This window comes from Ictidomys tridecemlineatus, chromosome 11, assembly GCF_052094955.1.
Source record: "Ictidomys tridecemlineatus isolate mIctTri1 chromosome 11, mIctTri1.hap1, whole genome shotgun sequence".
Taxonomy (NCBI): domain Eukaryota; kingdom Metazoa; phylum Chordata; class Mammalia; order Rodentia; family Sciuridae; genus Ictidomys; species Ictidomys tridecemlineatus.
In genome coordinates this window covers 35,304,523-35,325,309 of record NC_135487.1, presented here as the reverse complement: position 1 = coordinate 35,325,309, position 20,787 = coordinate 35,304,523, and the positions used below count along the sequence as shown (strand labels likewise).

General features: G+C 50.3%; 1 protein-coding gene and 1 long non-coding RNA gene across 3 annotated transcripts in view; one reads left to right on the top strand and one right to left on the bottom strand.

The window, feature by feature from the left end:
• Positions 1–20,787, top strand: part of Trabd2b (TraB domain containing 2B) — a 219,840-nt gene that overhangs the window by 173,853 nt on the left and 25,200 nt on the right. For both annotated transcript variants that reach the window (XM_021732952.3, XM_078026222.1), the window contains exons 3-4: positions 7,864–8,010; positions 13,794–13,968. In XM_021732952.3, the coding sequence (XP_021588627.2) occupies positions 7,864–8,010; positions 13,794–13,968 (322 nt within the window). The remainder of the gene's footprint in view (positions 1–7,863; positions 8,011–13,793; positions 13,969–20,787) is intronic.
• LOC144368047 (uncharacterized) overlaps positions 18,130–20,787 on the bottom strand; it is a 40,908-nt gene continuing 38,250 nt past the window's right edge. Inside the window, exons 2-3 of the long non-coding RNA XR_013427775.1 lie at positions 19,071–19,227; positions 18,130–18,601 (exon numbers count right to left, since the gene is read on the bottom strand). This is a non-coding gene — a long non-coding RNA (uncharacterized LOC144368047). The remainder of the gene's footprint in view (positions 18,602–19,070; positions 19,228–20,787) is intronic.

Sequence of the window (20,787 nt, the reverse complement as noted above, 5' to 3'; positions counted from 1 at the left end):
GGGGTACAGTAACCTGGCAAGGGTCAGGCACTTGGGATCCCAGACCAGGGCTCAGGGAAGACCTCTAATCCAAGGGGAGTGCAGGCTGGTGGGGAGAGGGAGGGTTCCAGGCAGAGGGGACCCTACAGAAAGTCCTGGATCTGGGCACAGAGTAAAAACAACAGCGAGGCCACACACCAGGTGGGGCTTGGCAAGGGTGCCCTCTTTGCCCTCCTCGTGTGTCAGCTCAGACAGTACCACAGGCTCTAACACCCTGTCCCACTTCCTGTCTGACCATTCAGGATCTGGGCCTCACAGATGGGTCCCTACATGTCTGTCCCTGCCTGTCCTTCCCACCAGTGGTAGTGTGGGGTGGCTTGGCAGGTTGGACTCAGAGAGAGCAGAGGGAGCCCAGGACGTGCCAGCTGCCCCTGGCTTTGATTCCCAGTTCTAATTCTTCAGGGTGAGACCTTTAGCAAGTGGTTTCACCACCTTCAAAGGCCTCCATTTGCTGGCTTGTTGTATAGGGATAACAGTCCTCATCTAGGATTATGGTGGGAGATGGTTTCTCAATGTGGCCTGTGTAGTCTGGTGGTCACTTCTAACCTCATCCCCATCACTCGACCTGTGTACTCAGCTCCAGCCACTGTAGCCTCTGCTTCTCCTCACATTAGCCCAGAATCTTTATACCTGCTGGTCCCCCTTCTCTCACCAGTCCCTGCCCCCTTTCCTGCTTGATTTTATTTCAGTGACACCTTCTATATTAATTCTCCTAAGAAATAAAACCAGTGGGATGTGCGTTTGCACATACCCCTGTGTGTGGCTGTATGTACCATCATCGTGTATCACTTAAAGAACATGTTCTGAGAAGTAAGGGATTTCATCAGTGTGCCTCCAGCACAGTGCAGACCTGCACAGACCTGGACGGCATGGCCTATGACACACCTAGGTGAATGGTAAAGCCTATTATGCCCAGGCTACAAAGCTGTACATCATTATTGTAGTGAATCCTGTGGGCAATTGCAACACATAAGTATTTGTTATCTGAGCATAGGAAAGGTATGGTGAAAATGGGATTTGGGATTTCATTATAATCTTTTTTTTTTCCTTATACCGAGAATTGAACCCAGGGCCTCATACCTGCTAGGCATCCATTGCAGTCTCATGAGGCCCTGCTCATATTTGCAGTCCACAGCTGACCAGAACATCCCATGTGGTGTATATAACACTGCCTGTGTGGAGACGGAGGGATTTATTTCAAGGGTGGCTCATATGTTATGGAGAATGGCGATTCCAAAACCTACAGCGTCAGCCAGGAGGTTCCGGGAAATTCAGGGAAGAGTCGATGCTGCCGTTCAAGTCCCAAGGCGGTCTGCTGGCAGAATCCCCGCTTCTTTGAAGGAGGTCATACTTTTTCTTCTAAGACCATCAAGTCCTACATTATGGAGAATAATCTGCTCTCCTCAAAGTCTACGGATTTAAATGTCAGTCTCATCTAAAAAAATACTTGCCTGGAAACATCCAGAAAACTGTTTGAAGAAAATCTGGGACCATGACTCAGCCAAGTTGAAACATAAAAGGAACCATCACATCTGCCCCCTCATGAACTTGGTACCCATCCAGGTCTCCTTGAACCATACCTAATCTCAAATAATAAGTTTGCACTTCTGCCCCACAGGACGTGGCTGTTTTGTATGTGTACGACCAAAAATGCACAACCCCTCCCCAGAAGAGGGTACAAAATACTGGCACAGGTTTATTCTTCTCCTTGATATCCCATAAATTAAATACTCTGACAATACTATGATGTAAAGTTAACATTACGGAAACACTGTGGTATAAATTCAATATGTATGTTCACGATAAGGGGATAAGAGGGAAGGGAAGAAAGCAAAGATACTTGAGAGAGGCATGCACACACATACACACATGATGACCTTCTGGTCAACTGTGGGCTGCAAATATGAGCATGGCCTCATAAGATTGTAATGGATGCCTGGCAGGTATGAGGCCCTGGGTTCAATTCTCAGTATAAGAAAAAAAAAACCAAAAAGATTATAATAGAACCAAATTTCCCATTTGCACCATACCTTTCCTAAGCTCAGATAACAAATACTTACATTGTGTTGCAATTGCCTACAGTATTCATTGCAGTAATGCTATACAGCTTTGTAGTCTGGGTGTAATAGGCTTTACCATTCACCTAGGTGTGTAGTAGGCCTTGCTGTCCAGGTATGTTCAGGTCTACACTGTGCTTACACTCACACACGTACACAAATATATTCATAACAAATTAAGGAGGGATCCTCATGACAGTTACAGTCCCCATTTCTGGACCTGATCACCCATGGCCGTAGCTAATGTTCACAGCCACCTTCGTCTTCAGCTACTTATATACTCCCTACCCCTTTTGCCCACAACAAGAACCTTGGCAGGTCATAGTTCCGCACCTCCCTTCCTGGGAGGTCTGGGCCAGGACTGGGGTGTTGACTCTAATTGCAGGGCATAGTGGTGCTGACGGCCTGAAGCTCACCTGTATTACAAGACACTCTCCCTTGCTCCACATGGAGGAGAGGACCTGTGCTCCTTGGGGTTCAGGATCCACACCCCAGCCAGCTCCATCACTCTCCTCCTGGTCTATGGACCCAGAGGCATGAGATCTAGGAGGCCACCTTGACCCCCTGCTCAGGGTAGTCTTCTCTGTGTCTCTGACAGGCTGTATTTTAAGATGTTACTGGTAATGGTTCTTATTCTGTTCACCAGCCCTGTGTCCAGCAGGGAAGCTCTGGGAGAGCAGGCCTTTCTGTCAACTTTGTCGCTGGCTAACTCCCAGGCACCTAAATCTGCTTGGCTCAGGAGAGCTGCTTAGTGAGTGTGGCTGAGGGGCTGAGGGCTTGTTCTGGGACCCTCCGGTGCTCCAGCATGGGGTAGCAGTGCTCTCAGCCCTCCTTAGACCCCTAGCCTGAGAGCCAGGTCTTTCCTGGGGCCCAGGGTCCAAACCTCCTTCCTAACAAAGGAAGTCCTGCCACTTTCTTCTCAGATGACATTGCTGGGCCACCAAGTCAGCATAGGCCTTGGGCCCACCATTCCAGATCACCCAGGACTGTTTACAGGACGACTCTGGAAGAATAAACCTGTCCCCATCCTCCTGGCGCCTGCCGCACTCTTTCCGAGGCCCGCACTTGAAGACGTATTTAAATTCCAGGCCTACACAGCAAATGCCGTGGGCCACCTTAAGCCCAGCGAGCCCTGGCAAGGGAGGGGGCTGTGGGGATGCACAGGGGCTCTTGGAGGCCAGGACTCTTGATGGCTGGGCCTCCGCACAGCCTTCCAGGGGGAGTGAGGCAGCTCTGGCCCAGTGTTTGTTATTCCATGTCAAAACCTTATCATAAACATTATCCTCAAGTGGGCCACCGAGGCTCTGGGTGAGGAAGGTTTGTTATTCTAAGGTGGCCAAGAGCAGAAAGCATGGAAGCCTGCGAATCTGAGCAGAGCCAGGCTGAGGAATTCAGGGTGACTGGGAAGGGGACAGAAGTTAGGCCGGCACTTCATCCTAAAGCCTGTACCTGTATCACCCTTACCATGATTGCCAGGGGCCTGTCTGCCCTCAAAAAGAGCTCCATGTGGTCAGAGACCAAGCCCACTTTGTCCCCCAAACTCAGATTCCATATGGAAGGAGCTGAAAGCCAATGTTTGTTGAAGGAATGAATGGGTGCAGCTTCTCTCTGTTAGAAGCACCAAGAGTGCTCTTGGAGGAAGACATAGTGCTTTGAAGTCCTGGTTGTGGGAACCTGGTGTGGAAACAGAGAAGTGTAATTTGAAACCCCAGTTTTCCTCTACCAACTGTGTAGCCTTGGACCTGTCACTCCCATCTGCTTCTTTCATTTCCCATCTGTCAACAGGGACACCATTCCTGACGGCTTCCTGCACCACCACCTGCCACCCCAAATCAGCAGAGAGAGGCCCCAGTGGGCAGTGGTTAAGTAAGAGGACAGGTTCCAGGCTGACCTGAACACCCGCCTCACCCCTCTCCAAATCTGTCTCCTTGGCAAAGTGCTTAACATCTCTTTGCTGCAGTTCTTTTTGTTTTTATTTTTAAATTCTTACCTCTGAGTTCCTATAAAGATTAAATAATTAGTTAGCTTAGGAAGTTCCTGACTTGTAGTAAGTGCTCAATAAACCTAGGGAATCCTAGTAATGAATGGATGAAGATTTCTTTATAAATCATAAAGGCAGAGCGGGAGGAGCAATGCCCCAGGAGCAGCATTCTTCTCATGTCCCCTCAGTGTTTGCCATGGGTGACCTGGAGATTCAGAGTCAACAGACAGGCAGGAAAAGGGATAATTCAGTGGGACATGTGCCACTGCAAGAGTCTGCGGACAGGAATCTGTGAGAGGCACCAAATCCCACCAAGGTGGCAGAGTTGGGGATGACAAAGCTCCCTCACCCTCCAACTATGATATCATAGGGACACATCTTAAATGGCCCGGCCTTGGCCTTTCCATTTCTAACCCAGCAATGACAAATATTCCTGGTTATTTCATAAGGATTCAGAAAGAAATGAGTATTGCTGGACAGAAACTGTGGACGTCTAGAACTCCTGCCTCAGCCACATGGTCCAGGGCACTACAAAGAGTCCTGGGTTAGGAGTCAGAGGGCACAGGGTTGAGCCCACTGGGCCCCAGTTCACTTGTGACCTTGAGCAAGCCCCATCCTACCTCTTCCAGGACGCTGTCTCCTCTCCCCTTTCAAATAATGAGGGCATAGGATGAGATCAGTGATTCTCAAATCTGACTCCCAGGTACCTGGGGGAAATCTCTGCTTCGTGGGGGCATTGAGCTGGCAGGACTTCAGGCTCTGCTCTGCCTCTCTTACATCAGCCAGCAAAGTTTCCATTTTTATCTACTCTACATTTGGAGTTCCAAGGAAGTTTCCTTTAGAAAACAACAAAAAAGGATTCCATGGCTAAAAAAGGTTTGAAAACCCTCTGGACCAGATGACCTCTTGGGACCCTCCCAGCTCCAAACTGGGAAGGCTTGAGTTGAACTATTTTCTTCTAAGTTTTATTTAACAAACACCTATTCAGCACTTACTCCATGCCAGGGCTGTTCTTAACACCCTGCAGACTGTAATACACTTAATCCACTAGAACACCTCCCAGCTGCATGAGGGCCACATACATGATTACAGAAGGGACTCCTCGAGGCAAGCAGGGGCCAAGGGAGCCGTTTCCCCTCCAGCCGGGTCTTCTGGCGCCTAGGCCGATGACCTCACCGCAGGTCAGGTGGCGCCTTGGCTGGGCTGTTCTGAGCAGCAGCGGGCAGGTGTGTGCAGCGGCTGGGTGTGGTCACAGGAAGTCTGTGTGTCCCAGGCCCTCAGAGGAGGGGAGCGGATCAGCCCGACACGGACACTTTCATCCAAGGCATGTGACCTGTGGGAGGAAGTGCCTGTTGCCTTAGCAATGTCCACAGTAACAAGGCCACTGCCTCCTGTAATCTATCCCCAGCCACCATGCTGCCATCGACGCCCTGTACCAGATGGCTGCAGATCAGATTTCAGTGGTGGCAGCCCGAGCATAGGGACCTGAAGAGGGCCTGGAAGTAGGGGAGTCTGACCTCATCTCCAGCCAGCTCATTAGGGGGAGCAGCCTGGACTGCTGCCTCTCACACCGTTCAGCTCTCCTGCCCAGCCATTAGCAAAACTGGGAGGAAACCGGCGAAGGTGATCTCATGAGCACAGGCCTGGCCCTGCTGCCTGTGTCAGCACTTTGGCCAGGCCACAGGTACCTATTTCAGGAGCTTTTCTTGCTCAGATTAGGCGTCTTGGTGAGAACTTGCAGCGTGTGGTAGAGTGCTAGAGGCCTCCAGGTTGTTCTTAAGGCCTTAGCGGGCATCCTTGCACTACCACAATAAGTGTCAAGATACTAAAGAAAAAAGGGGTGACATCCTTCCTTTACCAGGCACAGCGCTGAGCATTGAGATTCAAAGATGAATGAGATGCAATCGCTATCTTCAAAAAGTTTGTGGCCTACTGAGAGGATCTGGCAGTTATACATAACGGCAATCTGATGTCCACACCAAGGGGGGAATGAAGCATGGCCTATCAAACATCATCCCCACAGTTATGCTTGGAAACAATGGCATTTCCTGCTCATGTGGCTGGGTCAGTTGAGGGTGTGCACTGCTGATCTTGCTGGGCTCTCCTGTCTGGGATTCGGCTGATCTAGGGTGGCCTGGCTGGACCATTCTGCCCTATGTGTCTCTCATCCCTCATCGTACTGGCCTGGGCTGCTCTCAGGGTGATGGCAGAGGGACAGAAGCAGTAGCAGCAGCAGAAGCACTTAGTGCTTTGCTTTGGTACCTTCATTTGTAGCAGTTACTGGCGTGCATTGGCCGAAGGAGTCCAGAGTCAGAAAGGGAAGGGGCTACAAAGTTCCATGGGGAAGGGCATGGACACTGGAAGGGGTCAAGATCTGGGGCCATTAATCCTTCAGTTTACCACTCACCGAGACCATGGGAGCCAAAGGTCCAGATTACTACCTTGGAAACTACTGAAGAGCTAGCCCTTGAACCCGAGGGCAGGAAAGCTTTGAGCAAAAAAGAGAAGGAAGGAGGCCATCAGAATTTAGCTTTTAACAAAAATAAAATAAAAATTAAAAAAAAGAAAGAAAACAAACAAAGCAAATAAGAAAAACCATGGGATGGACTGGGAGGAGAGGGAAGTGCTGGAAGAGGCTATTGCAATAGACCCAGTGAGCGATGCTGGGGCCTGAATGGGTGTGGGCCAAGAGCCGGGGTCTTGTCATATAAAGCATTGTGCAGAACAGAATGAGCTGGCCATGAGGACGGGAACACACAGCCTGAGGCTTGGAGAGCAGTGGGGACAGGAGATATGAGATCACCTCTTGATATTTGCTTGGGGATTGCAATGAGTTTTTCTCTTCATCTTTCCTAAATAACCCAATAATAATCAGGCTTCTCTCACCCATTGATCAAAGGAGTGTGGAATACGTCGTCCAGTGATGCTGGCTCCAGCTCCAGCCATGTGAGGAAGAGCCCTCCCCTCCCTGGGTCTTAGTATCCCTGCCTAAAATGATGGCACCAAACTAGACAATCTATCAAGGACCTTTGTACCCCAGTATTCATGTTCCATGAGAGCCCTGATCCACAGATGCCACAGGCAGTGGGGCTACTCAGGAAGTGCCCAGGGAGACTGTTCAAAACACAAAGATTCTGATTCCAGGGGGCCTGGCCTGGGTATCTGATTTTTGCATAGCATTCCAAGTGACACTGATAACTGGTAGGTCTGACTGGGCATAACTGTGGCCCCAGGGATAGGCATGTTGGCCTAGAGGACAGCAGCTCTTGTGAACATGCCTGCTGCTATGAGTGTGGACCAGATTTTGAGGACCAAGTTCCTGGGGCCTCCCCTGGATGAGGGATGCTTCCAGAGAAGGTGGTCATCCTGTTGGGCTTTGACATCTTAACACACGTTTTTGTTTTGCTTTGTTTGGATGTGCTCTTAATTACAAAATATGCTAGAACACTTCTAAGGACAGGAACACAAAAGGAATTCAGAGATAAACTCACCTAAAATTCCAAACCCAGGCAAGCACAGTCTTCATCTTGCCCTGTCATTAAATAAGATATTGCAACCCAGAGCAGGAGGGGACGGGTGTGAGCAGAGAGCTAGAGATGAGCAGGCTGATCATGCTCAGAGCAGCGGGAGGGAAGCAGGAGGTATGGAAATATCTCCCAAGAGCCCTGGTGCTAGGTGCACACGCCTGTTTCAGGCACGTTGCCCTGAAATCCAGAGAGAGGAGGACCATACTAGAGGCCGCCAGTCCTCAGCTCAGCCCTGATGCCCCTCTCTTTCCTCTGCCAGGTGCTGTTTGCCCTGAACCAGACCCTGCTACAGCACGAGAGCGTGCGGGCTGGGAGCCTGCAGGTGCCCTACACCACAGAGGACCTCATCAAGCACTACAACTGCGGGGACCTCAATGCCGTCATCTTCAACCACGACACGTCCCAGGTGAGGCTGCTTCCTCTGTCCTAGCTACAGGGTCCCTATGTCTTCAGCTCAAAAGACCTCGAGTCAGGCCCATAGAAACCCATCTGGCATTTATTAGACACCCATTGTGTACCAGGCAAAGGCCATCTCCTCTCCAACCTTGATATGCGGGGGCTGTCATCCCCTTGACAGATGGGGAAACTGAGGCTCAGAAAACGGAAAAGCCTTGCTCAAGGTCACACAGCCTATAGTTGTTGAATTATCAATTTATCAAGAGCAGTGATTTGTGCCAGGTCTGTGTGGCTCTGGGGCCTAGGACCTTGAAGCTTTTCCTATAACACCATGGAGTCCTCAGAGAGATTCAGTTCAACATCTGGGGAGATCAAGGCCCAGGGAAGAGAAAGCCCATGGTTAACAATGAACTTGAACTCCACTCCAGCCCAGGACATTCTGCCTCCGTTTAAGTTCTAGAGGAAAGATTACCATTAGGCCATAGTGAATAGGGTTCTGAGGGGGCTGAGCATGGGTTTGTCCCTGCCCATATTCCACCATCTTCCTCATTGCTCTCAGGGTCAATTCCTAGACACTTTTCCCGGCATTCAAAGCCCTCCAGAATCTGTCCTCTGCTGCTCTTGTCAGCTCAGCTCCCCACCCGATCACCTTGCTTGTTCTGGAGGCCTATAGCTCTTCTCCTAAGGGAGCCTGTCCTTTTGTACCTCTGTGCCTTTGGTCAGGGGCCCTCTACCCCTCTGAATTCCTCCACCTTGGCCACGGTCAACTGTCACCTCCTCTGAGAAACCTTTTCTGATTCCCTGGATGAAGTAAGATATTCCCCCAGGTGCCTCTGTGGTCCCCCTGTGCTTCCTCTGTCATGGGACTCAGATATCCATTCATCCAAGGTGCAGGAGAATTAGGCAGAAGAGGCCACTTCCCTGCTCAGGACACCCACCATCTGGGCCTTCCATTTTCCTCAGAGTCTCCGCCATGGCATGTGCACCACACACTCAGCCCTGCTCCCAGTCCCTCCCACTCTGGCTGTCTCCTTTACACACACTCCAGCCTTGCAAGCCCCTTGCTGTCCCATGAACCCACCTCACTCCCTCTGCCTGGAGTGCTCTTCCCAGGCATCCCCGTGGCCCGCTCCTCTCCACCTTCAATACTTACGGAGTCGTCATCAGCTTAGTGAGGATGGAACCATCCACCAAGTGCAACCTTATCCCCCACTCCCACGCTTTTACATCCTTTATTATGCTCCACTTTTTCCCTGGCCTCCAAGATCCTCCAATGCAATGTATGCTTGATGTGCTCATTAGTGACTATTATGTGGTCCTTTCCCTGAGAACACAAGTTCTATGAGGGCAGAAGTTGGGTCTGTTTTATATTTTATATATCCCAACTGGCTAGAGCAGTTCCTGGCCCACAGCAGGACTCAGTAACTATTTGCTGAATGAATGAATGAATGAATGAATGAAATCCTTTGTAAATGCCAGGTACTATGCATGCAAATGAACATGGTGGGGAGCCAGAGAAAATAGCCTCTATAGAGCTTACCCCCTTGCTGGGGAGATTCAAGAAGCCATTGCTCTGTGGGGAGCAGTGTGGCTGGAGTCCATCACAGAAACAGCTAATCTAGTCAGGGCTGGGAAAAGCAGGAGAGATTCTTGCAAGGTGAGAAGCCACCGAACCTGAGTTGGCCACAGACAGAAGAAGGAATGTTCCAGCAGAAAAAGTTCATGTGAACCAACCAGAGACAGAGAGTAGAAGGTGGAGATAGAGTTCAGGCCAGAGACGTGCCAGGGCCAAGCTGTGGTGTTCTGTCTGTGCCTGCTGGGTACCCTCCAGACACAGGCTCCCTGAGGGCACAGATAATGCTGTTCATCTCTTAGTTCCTGCTGCCAAGAGGACCCCTCAGAGCCTGGCACAGAGCATGTGCCAGAAAGCAACCATCAAACAAGCAAATGTAGGCATATTATGTGCTTGGAGCAGCTTAAAAGGTTAAAAAAAGAAGGAACCACAGACCCTGCTGTAGGATGCTTGAGATTCTGAGGGCTCTGACTAGGTGGAAGAGAAGTGAAGGAGAGAACCCAGACACCACAAGGCTGGTAGAAATCTCATTAGTTCAGCATTATGGCAAGGCCTTGACCTGAATCACCCTCTGGGAGAGAGGTGGGGGGAGCTCTGGGCAGAGAGGCTGCCCTGGCTGTGATGTGGCCAGGCTATGGCTGACCAAACTGAAAGAGGAAGGTGCAGGATGACCTCAGGGGATAGTGAGCTCACATTTTCTTTGGTCTGTGTTCAGAAGCACTGATTTGTCTCTGGTAGTAGAGAACTGCCTCAGGGGTCCTCCAGCAGTGCCCATACTGAAGTGGGACAGAGAGTGAGTGGACTGGTCCACCCATAGTACCATAGCCACCCAGGATGCACACCAGAATGCTCAGGCAGAACCTACCCTTGAGGAGGACTAGGCAACTCTGCCCCAGAAACAGAAAGTCTTGTGTCAGGGTAGCAAGGCTGAACCCAGGGCTTACGTGATCTGGCTGTGGTGGAGATGCATCTGCAGTCTGTGGAGGCTGGGGATAGAGAGGATGTAGGGCCAGTCACTCTGCCTGCAGCCTCAGAAGGCTTCATGGAGAGGGTGAATGGAAACAAGGCTCGAGAGTGGAGTTCACAGGGGAGAATAGAGGGAGGGGCTGGCAGGCAGAGCAGGCTGATTGGTGGGGTATGGGGATGTGGGCCCACCTGAAGGCATGATTTTACAGAGCAGAGGGCAGATCATGCAGGGGCAAAAACTCCTGCTGATGGTGAGAGCCTGGAGAGTCTGAGCCCAAGGGTGATGTGATCAGAAAGATGCCTCGGGCTGTAGTGCCGGGGAGGATAAGCGGCCTCTGGAGGCCAGACCAAGACAGGTACAGGGCCCAAGTAGACCTCCCACTTGGTTCCTGCTTCCCTACTGCACTGCCTTGGCTTCTGCAGCCCCCAGGTCACTGTCACTGTCACTGCCCCAACATGGACTGGGCCATCCCGAGGTCCTCCCCCAGGAAGACTTGCCTGTGCCCCCAGCCTACCTGAGGTGTAGGGCAGTTACATATGTGTCTTGTCCAAATGCAGACCCCTTTGAGAATGAATTACAGTTCAGAGTCAAAATGATTGACAGGTGTGGAACATCTCCAACCACAAACCTGCACTGTCCTGGCCAAACCAAGACATGTGGCCCCACCATCTGCTGCTTCCAGTGAGCTCCTTTCGGGCCTCTTCAAGCATACATCACACAGCACTCTTGTGGGCCTGTGAGACTCCACTACTAGGCTGTGAGCCCCAACTAGGGCAGCAGACCCAGTTTAAGGGTGCTCTAGAGCCCCTACCCTGACCCAGGGCTGGACCTGTGGAGGGTTGCAGAAGGTCCTGCCAGATGGAAGGATAAAGGGAAAGGGTTTGTTGAGATCAGTGTCATCAGCAGACCTGAGCACTTGACCATCAGATCTGACCAGCCTGAGCCATCTCTCACAGCCCCACCAGCCCTGCCCGCCCCCTATCCCAGACTGAGCTCTGGACCCTGGGGACTTTACATGTCCTCTTTGAAATGCTATCATGCATCCTGCACTTAAACTTGTCATGGGAGATTTAAGGCCCCTGACTAGTCTAATGACATCATTAATTTGCTCCCATTTCAGCCCTGGCCCAGACCCAGGCCCCATCCTTGGCACAGAGTCAAGGCCCATCAGCATGAAAATGCAGAGAATGTCAGCCAGCAGCTGGACAGCCTGGGGAACCTGAATGTCCCCCTGATGTCTTCATGGCTTTGAAATTTAATGTTTTTGCTCTTGATCTTGTTAATTTTTCTTAAACTCCCTAAGGAATAAGTGGAATTGCATTTTGTACCAGTATACAGTTATGGTCAGGAACCTAGGAGGAGGGGTCACATGATCACGGGTCCCAGAGACCCTTGGAAGAGGGAAGGGAAGTACAGTGCTGCTTTCATGGATCTCATGGTTCTGGTGACCCTCGACTTGTCCTCTCCGTCTCTACCCACAGCCCAAGGCCTCCCTTCACAGGCTGCCTGTGTCCTCACACAAGAGGTGATGAAGCCAGCACCAGCCCCCAAGCTAGGTGTGTAATAGATGACGTTCGTGGAGACTTCCTTGGTGCCATGCACTGTGTTAAGCACTTTCCAAAACATGTCATCCCTACAATAATGTATCCCCTGCTCCCCACCTTATTTCCAGTTTGGAAACTGATTCTCCCAGAGGCCAAGACACCTTCCAGTTAGAGTAAGGCCACCCAGCTAGTAAGCTGCAAAAGAGGGACTCCAACCCAAGGTGTCCACTCATCCACTCACACTGATTGAGCAAATGTTTATGTGTTGGTACAATGTGGTCTCACATTCTGCAAGCAGGGAGAGAAGTGGAAGTTGGGGAAATGAAAGACCAGGTGAAAGGGATTCTGCCAGCAAAAGTCTGGAGATGGCAGTGACACTGATGGGTTGTGAGGAAGGAGAGGCTGTGCTGTGACTCACTGCCTCCATTTCTTCCTTGGCCCCATGCATACATTCAAGGAGATGGTGCTGGCTGGCTAGGCCTGCGATCCACACTGGAAAGATGAAACCCTGGGCATCAAAGAACACAGGAGAAGCAACTAAAGTCAGGAAGGGTCAACATCAACATATGTTCAAGTTTTAGGACCTCTCAGAGGGCACTTTGTCCAGGTACCAAGAACCAGAATGGCAAAGATTCTGTTTTTGAACTCAGACAGCTCTCTGCATAGTTTAAGAGCACATTGGCAGTGCCGTTGCCAGTCCCCGTGACTAGCTGTGGAGGGCAGGATGATGAAGGGCCCAGGGCTGAGAAACCTTGGCAATTCCAAGACAGGTTGTGGAACAAGTGTCGAATGGGAGAAGCTGTGGTCCTGGGGTTGAAATTTTCAAGAAGGGACCAAAAGTGTAAGAGGGGAGGGGGACAATGCTGCAGTTGTGGCTCAGTGGTAGAGCACTTGCCTAGTGTGTATGAAACACTGAGTCTAATCCTCAGCACCACATAAAAATAAGGGGGAGAGAGAGAGACCAAAGAGTTCGTGTTATGTCCTGAGAAGTTGGGGAGCCAGGGGTGGGTAGATGGTGGCTTAGACATTGGAAGAACTGAAGGTGATGCTACCCCCTCTCTTCTCTGTAGAGTGGGGTGAGCCAAATGCAGTTCAAGGCAGCATCCCATTTAATCCCCATGAAAACATCAGTCCTGTCCTATAAATGAGAAAAACCGGGGATCAAAAATGTTAAATAACTTGCCCAGCACCATACAGTGTCAGACAGGGTTGAGAAAGCTCATGTCAACCTAATTCCATACCTTGTGGTCTTCCTGCCACACCAGGCAGATGGATTGACCCCGACACCCTCTTGCTGAACAGAATTCATTGCATGTGGCAGTGCTAGGCTCAGCATTAAAGGGAGAGATGAGTATGGTCCCAGCATACTCATATTCAATGTCTAGGAGCTGAGGTTCACCAGGGCAGATCAGGAGGCAGGATGGCACACGTACCATTGCAGTAGCCAGAATTCTCAGGATAGCTCTGTCACTTCACCAGCTGAGTGACTTTGCACATATCTCAGGATATTCTCTGCTCTTGTTTGCTTCATCTGTAAACAATACTTATTTCAGAGGGTATTGGAATTAATGACAGGCATGCATGAAGCATGTAGCCCACTGTCCAGCCTCGTAAAGGTAAGTTGCCCAGCCCTGCCTGTGCCGCGTGTGTATCTGATATGCACCTTGCTCTGTCAAGAATGGAAGGCAGCCTCTGTCTTGCTTTTGCAGCTCCCCAATTTTATCAACACTACCCTCCCACCGCATGAGCAAGTGACAGCCCAGGAGATTGACAGCTACTTCCGCCAGGAGCTCATCTACAAGAGGAATGAACGCATGGGGAAGAGGGTCATGGCGCTTCTGCAAGAGAATGAAGACAAGATCTGCTTCTTCGCCTTCGGAGCAGGTTTGGAACCCTGACCTCTACTTCATGAAGGGAAAAGTCAAGGCCCAGAGTGGGGCAGGAAAGCAACAGAGCTGGGACCTAAACTGTCCTTCTGCTATGGATAAGGGTCCTTCCATAACAGTCCTTGTGGGCTAGGGAAGTGATCCTGCCAAGTCAAGGTTAATTTCCCAGGCTCTTTCCTGCCCCAGGGGCCATACTGAGAGCTTCCACTGTCCATCCCAATCTCAGGCCCACCCAACAGAACCAGAGCCGAGGCTGTAAGGGCCATGTGGCCCCAGGGGAGGTGCTGGGCTCTGGCAATTGACAGTCCTGGCTCTAGGTCCCACTCTACCTGAGTCACCTTAGCTAGTACCTTCTCAAAGTCTCAATTCCCTCTTCCATAAATAGGAGTGATAACCATAAGTATTTGATGAATTTCAATGTCTGCCTTTAGAGTGGTTGTAAGAATTAGTGACAGCATTTAAATAACCTGTCACATAATAAGAACTCAAAATGGCAGCCAAGATGACCATCATCACTATAACACATATAATCACAATATGGATCCATGGACTTCATGCTCTCTATTGGGGGATCAGCCTCTTCATGCAGAAGTTCATGCAGATGTTCAGGTGCAGGGCTTGCTGAGTGTCCCTCTTCTCCTTCACTTTTCTTTCTTTTTCCTGTGGATGTCTTTGCTGGTGACAGCAATGTTTATCTTGGGACCAGGATATGATATGTCTTCAGTAACTTTGCTCAATAGCTTATAGCAACATTTTTTTTCTTGCTAGAATTACCTGCAATTTGGGTTGACAGAATTCACTTCCAGTTTCTTGAGAATTAAAGGCGATGTTTACAAGCATATTCACCATGCCTGCTGCTAGGCTCATCATTGTTGTCCCCTACCCTCCCTTTCCCTGGCCCATCCTCAGACACACTGCCCTCCAGGTCCAGCACTCAGTCTAACCCACAGAGGAACCTATGGATGCCCTGACTTTGTGATAGGGTATGTCCAGTGTTTGAGGTCTGCCCCTCCACCACCCGTTCAACCCCAAATACTTCAAGGGCAAGAACCAAGGGTACATCTATCTGGGCTGCTCTTTCCTCCTCTGCATCCCCTAGCACAGTTCAAGGACAAAGAAGGGTCTCGGGCACTGGCACAGGCCCTCAGAGACAGTCCCATAGCGGCTAGACAGAAAGAGATCTGGGCTCATGTGGGAGCCCTTCCATGGCCCACTATGACCTTCAGCAAGACTAGTCCCTTCTCCCAGCCTTAGTTTATTCATCTGAACAGGAAGATCCAGGACTGGCCTGGGCCATCTAGGATTCTGGGAGCTGTTCAGACACAGGTGTCAGGGAAAGTAGGGGTCCCACAGAGGGTCTGGAGGAGCCTGCAGTAGCAGAACATTGACTGATCTCATGGAGAGGCCAGGGCCATTCTCCTGCTGCAGGACACCTGTCAAAGGCCTAGTGTGAGTCAGGACAACTTGGAGGACCCATGCAGAGAAGTGGTCCTCGAGCACCTTCTCCCCCTCCTGCACCACCCAGAGGCCCACCCAACACCCACCACCACCCTGTGGTCCTCTGGGCAGTGCATCCTGCACTGGAACAGCCTCAGAGATTCCCATGGGCAACCAGTGTGTGTCATTCACCTCCTGCCTCCTCCTTAGCCCTGAGAGGAGCCCCAGAGAGTGAGTCTGAGACAGGCCAGTGACAGCCAGCTCCCCCACTTGAATACATGGTTCCCACCTGCCTGCCCCAGGACCCAGGACCAGAGTCACCCAGCACCTGGGTGCTCTGAAGCTCTCTTCTGTGGCAGAGGAAACTGTCTAAAGAGGAATAGCCCAGCAGTGTGGGCAGCCCTAGATGCTGACTTCCTCTCCTGAAACTCCAGATCCATGGAGGCACGATGTCCACTCAATACCAGGCCAGCACACAAGTGTCGTGCCCAGCTCCACTCTCCCATCTCCAGAAATCTGTCAGGCACTGGTCAGATCTGCAGACAGACCACCAGAAAGACCCTAAACTCATCCACTCTGTCCCCCTACTGCTAGCCCAGTCTAAGCCTTCACAGCTCCCACTTCCTTGCCTTCTCCCGCCTCTAGACTGTTCCCCACATTATAACTGGTGGATGGGGCTGCTTCTGTCTCTCACCCTCACCTTGGGCTCTGGAAGGGTAGGCACCACTTAATCGTCTCTGTGTCTTTGATGGTGAATGAAAGAATGAACATTGACCAGAGCTCCCATCCTGGTCTCCCCTGGTCTGGTGAGCTTCTTAGGCTAAGCCAGCAGTAAAGTGGGGTAAAGCAGCCCCACCTGCTCTCCTGGACCCTCCTTGTAAAAAAAAAAATGTCTGGAGCCACACACAGCCTGCTGGTGGCCACCACTTTCTTACTCAGCTATGCCTAGAACAAATGGCCAACTCTGCACAGCAAATCTCTCAACCCAGGAATTCTGCAGCCTTCCAGCCTCAACTAGCCATGGGAAAACTGAAGGCCACAAGGGCAGGGGCATGAGCTGGGGACAGAGCCAGTCAGGACACCAGTCAGAAAGCTGTGATCCAGAACTCTGAACAGTGAGCAGGGCAGCCAGCCAACAGAGTGGGCCTCTAGCAGACATAGTACTGGCCCAGAATGTGTTCACACAAAACTAGTGACAAGAGCCCACTCTGTTCTTTAGGTTCCCGTGGGCACATCACTCCCAAGTCCCACACCAGAGGACAGGCTGCAGGATTTATGCCCAGGACCCCAGTGGCACACTCCCTCAGTACAGCGCCTGTCTGGAGCCTCTGTGGGCCCATTGTGGGGCATCCCAGACTGAGAAGGGGGACCTTGAGGCTCGGCTGGCCTCCTGTTGCCAATCCTTGCTGGATCCTCAAGGAAAGCAGAGGAACCCCAAGGCTGCGGGAATGAGGAGGGCCCACACCACCAGAGAGACACTTAGCCACCCCAGGCATATTGTCTGCTCACTCCAGAGACTCTCTGAGCCAGATTCCATGGGTGTTTCCAGAGAATATCTTAGGAAATAGCCTCACCAGGTGTGGGACCAGGCACTGCCAAGGTCCTGCCCTTCCAGGCTGAGGTCCTGCCATAACATGGTAGGTCACCTTTGGAATCCAGCCCAGGAAAAGAAGGTGAGAGATTGAGCCTCTAACTGCCTGGACCCTCCAGCACTTATGAAGATCCTTCCCCACCCAGCTCCATAACCCTGCCCTGTGAGCCCAGCAGGATGGGCAGGGATGCTTCCTCCTGCAGGCAGTCTGGTCCTCCTCTGTGCTGCTCTCCTGGGGCTTCAAAAGCCGAGATCTTGTCAGGAGGCCTGGATGTGAAGCCTGGCTCTACCACTGTCAGCTAGGAGACCCTAGGAAAGCCATTCCACCTCCAAGAGCCTCAATCTCTCGTCTATAAAATGGGGATAATAACTTGCCTCATTAGATTAGCTAGATATATTCATTCTGTTCTGGTAGAGGAATTATTTTAATAAAAACACCTAGTAAGTGCCAGCCACCATGCCAGGTTCTTCCATGAGATGGGTTTAATTACAGTTTCCTCATTTTGCACATGAAAACTAAAGTGCAGATGAGTGGCTTTCTCCAGGCCCACAGATAAATCTTCAACTTGTGCCCTGGCCTTCAGATCCCAGTCTTAGCCCTTTCCTGCACATCGTACCCCTGCTGGATGTGTTCAGAACTGTTGGTCGTAGCCTGCAAAAGGGTGTTTGTTTAGCTGACACATCTCACAGATGTAGGTGTGTGCTGGTGTCTGAGATGTTTCAGCAATGTGGCACAACTTGACCTCTCCCAGGGGTTATGCAGTAGGTTCACAGACAGTAGAGTCCAGACATGCAAGAGAAAAACACCTGGCCACCTGCTATTTGTCATGTCCTGGGTGAAAGACCCATGCCCGGGTGATATTTGGAGGCCCAGATGGAAACCCTGCCTCACTGGGAGTTGACTGTGGCCAGTGTGGTAAGCCCAGGTGTTCTGGAACACACCACGTGAACACTGCCATGGGTGATGTATGCCAGCCCATGGGGAGAGGAGGCCCATTCTTAACTACCAGGCTCATGCACAAGAGCCTCTGAGATCTCCTAGTCCATTCACTTGTAGAAGTGGATTCTTAGATTTTTTTTTTCTAATTGGCAAGTAACTGAAGAAAAGGAGTATGATGGTAAACTCTTTATTAGCTAAATTTCTTCAATTTGCAGATTTATCTGGTGTGCTGAAATTATCTCTTTTACATTATTTGAAATTAAAACACCCATTACTTTAAAACATTGTGATGATAGAAGACCGAAAGGGGTCTCAAGGTCCTTCCTGAGCAAAATAAAAACGGGAGAAAGTATTTATAAAAACTGGTAACTATGTTTCCCCCAATTCACCCACCTGTTGTTGAAGATGGGAAAGCACTGAGCATGCTCAAGACACAATGGAAGAATGCCAAAGAATGCCTAAGGCTGCTCAAACAGAGAAAAAGAGGTTCCAGAGCCAGGAAAGGAGGGAGCAGAGATCAGGTAGAGGAGGAAACCTCTTCACCTGAAACCTGAGAAAGGGACGGAGAGGGTCCGCAGGCAGGTAGCTTGGTGGTGCAAGGGTGAGTCCTCTACGGATGGCTTCTAATCAGAGCTCCATTCTCTAAGTGGAAGGTACAGTCATCTGCAGGGAAAGAGGAGGAAGGTGGGAAGGTTCTCAATTTGAAAAGAGGAGAATATTTGGTATAAATGCAAGAGAGATTAGCTATAAGACCTAACCAGGACAGGAAGTTAATAGATTTAACACTTGGGCCAACTGTGATTGATTGGTTGTAGCTACCTGGAGTGTGATGCTGTACAGGGAGATCAAATCACATCAGAGTCCAACAGAGAAAAGTCCTGCTTGATCTGTGATGTGTGCTGTGGACTGTAATGCCAGCACGTGCCTGAAACATGCCTACTTTATCTGCTAGGTACAAGGACCCAAGACACTGACAAATAGCAAGTTTTAATATTTTCTCTGGCAACACTGAACAGCTAGAATGCGAAGGCAGATGCTGTCTCCCAGTTCTTGCTCCTGATTTTACCCTAGCACCGCCTCCTCAGTGACCACCCCATTACATGTAAACTACTCCAGGACAGGGCCCACTCACCTCAGAGTTGTCAACACCTAGTAGCCGTTCTAGAAAGATACGCTGGACCAAATCATGCAGACAGACGCCCATTCATTCCATTCAGTCACATGGTATCTCCTGGGCCCCAGGCCTCATGGTGGTGGTGGGTGTGTGGAAGATGTCTCAGTCCTGGGCACTAGAAGAGAATGACAATTTTAGTGCTAATTACAAGGAAAAGGGTTTTCTCAAGGTAATTAGTCATTACCTATGAGTCCTCCAGCCATTTTTTTTTTTCATGTAGGAACTGGGAGAACTGGGTTGAAACATGAACCAGATTCAGAGGTGAGCCAGGTACCCTCGAGGGCCCATTCATTTCCCATTCACTGGCTCTGACAGCCAGTGGTTGTCACACAGTCTATATCCCTAGCACACTATGGTGTGAATAGAATGCTAACTTCTGACATTCCAAAAATCCTTCCTCCCCAATATTCTTCTAAGATTGCCTGGTTCTAATATACTAACATTCTAGCAGCATAGCACTCTCACATTCTAGTACGATTTGCTTCAACTACTCTTGGAGTCTTTGAGAGAAGTGTAGGGCTAAGAGCCTTCCAGGACCTGGAGATCCCTCCTGGTAGGGCTGTTACCACCTGCCACACAGGAAGCAAAAGTCCAAACAGAAAGCAGGATTGGAAGGGTTCTAAAGCAGGTCTGTGAACATTATAGACAGAGCTACCATCTCTGAGTGTCCACGTATCCATCACATTTCAGCCACCAAGTTCCTGTCTTTTTCCTACACTGCTGAAGTGCAGCAGACCATAATCAGAACCATTCAATCATGCTTCTGGGGCTGGAGTATGAGCAGATGAGCAATGAAGACCCCAAGTTGAGAGCAAAGAGAGATATAAGCTCCAAACATATTTTTATTAATGGCATCAACAATTGCTCTCTGGAGAATGGGCACCATCCTGTTTGAAGAGCACCCATATCCATCAATTCATATGACCCCACATCCTCAGTTTCTCCTGGAGAGAGACAAGATGGTATTTCTCATTCCATTTGCCAAATAGGCACACCAAGTGCAGATGGGACGTCCAAGAGTCTGAGAACTGGAGTGAAATGCTGCTAGTCCTCGCAGTGATTCTTGCTGATGACCAACTGCCCTAAGAAAACCACTTAGCTGGTTCTTAGACCTTCTGTTCTGCTAAGAATGTCCTTCCCCTTTTCTACTGGGCTCCCTCCAAGTCCCAAGGTTTCCCTCCCACAGCTTTGCTCATGCCGAGTATATTTGTCTTAGCTAAGTCCAGGCTGCCCACTGCCCGCTCCCTGCATACTGAGAAGGTGTTCACCCCCTACTTGTTGAATGAGTGACTGCACCAACCCCGAGGTTTAGAAGCAGAAGTGCCCCTGCCCCTGCATCACCCCATTGCAAAACAAGGTCTAGAACTGAGTCTTCTGCCCCATGTTGGGAAGCTACGGGGTCCAACAACATCATATCTGCCCTTTGAAAGGTGAGACAAAGAAAGGTATTGACAAATAAAAAAGACCTAAGAGGAAGAGTCCCAGGTCCTGTTGACTAAACATGCAGACGGAGGCTGAGGAAGTGGTTCAGCGTTAAGCAGGAGGGTTTTTATGGAGAGGAGGCAGAGAGATGGTTAGGAAGAGAATTAGTAAAAAGGGAAAGAAAGTCAAGGCCATGAAAGCAGAAAAGGGAAACAGCCAGGTATCCTGCAAATGTCTTGCTTTCTGAGACCTT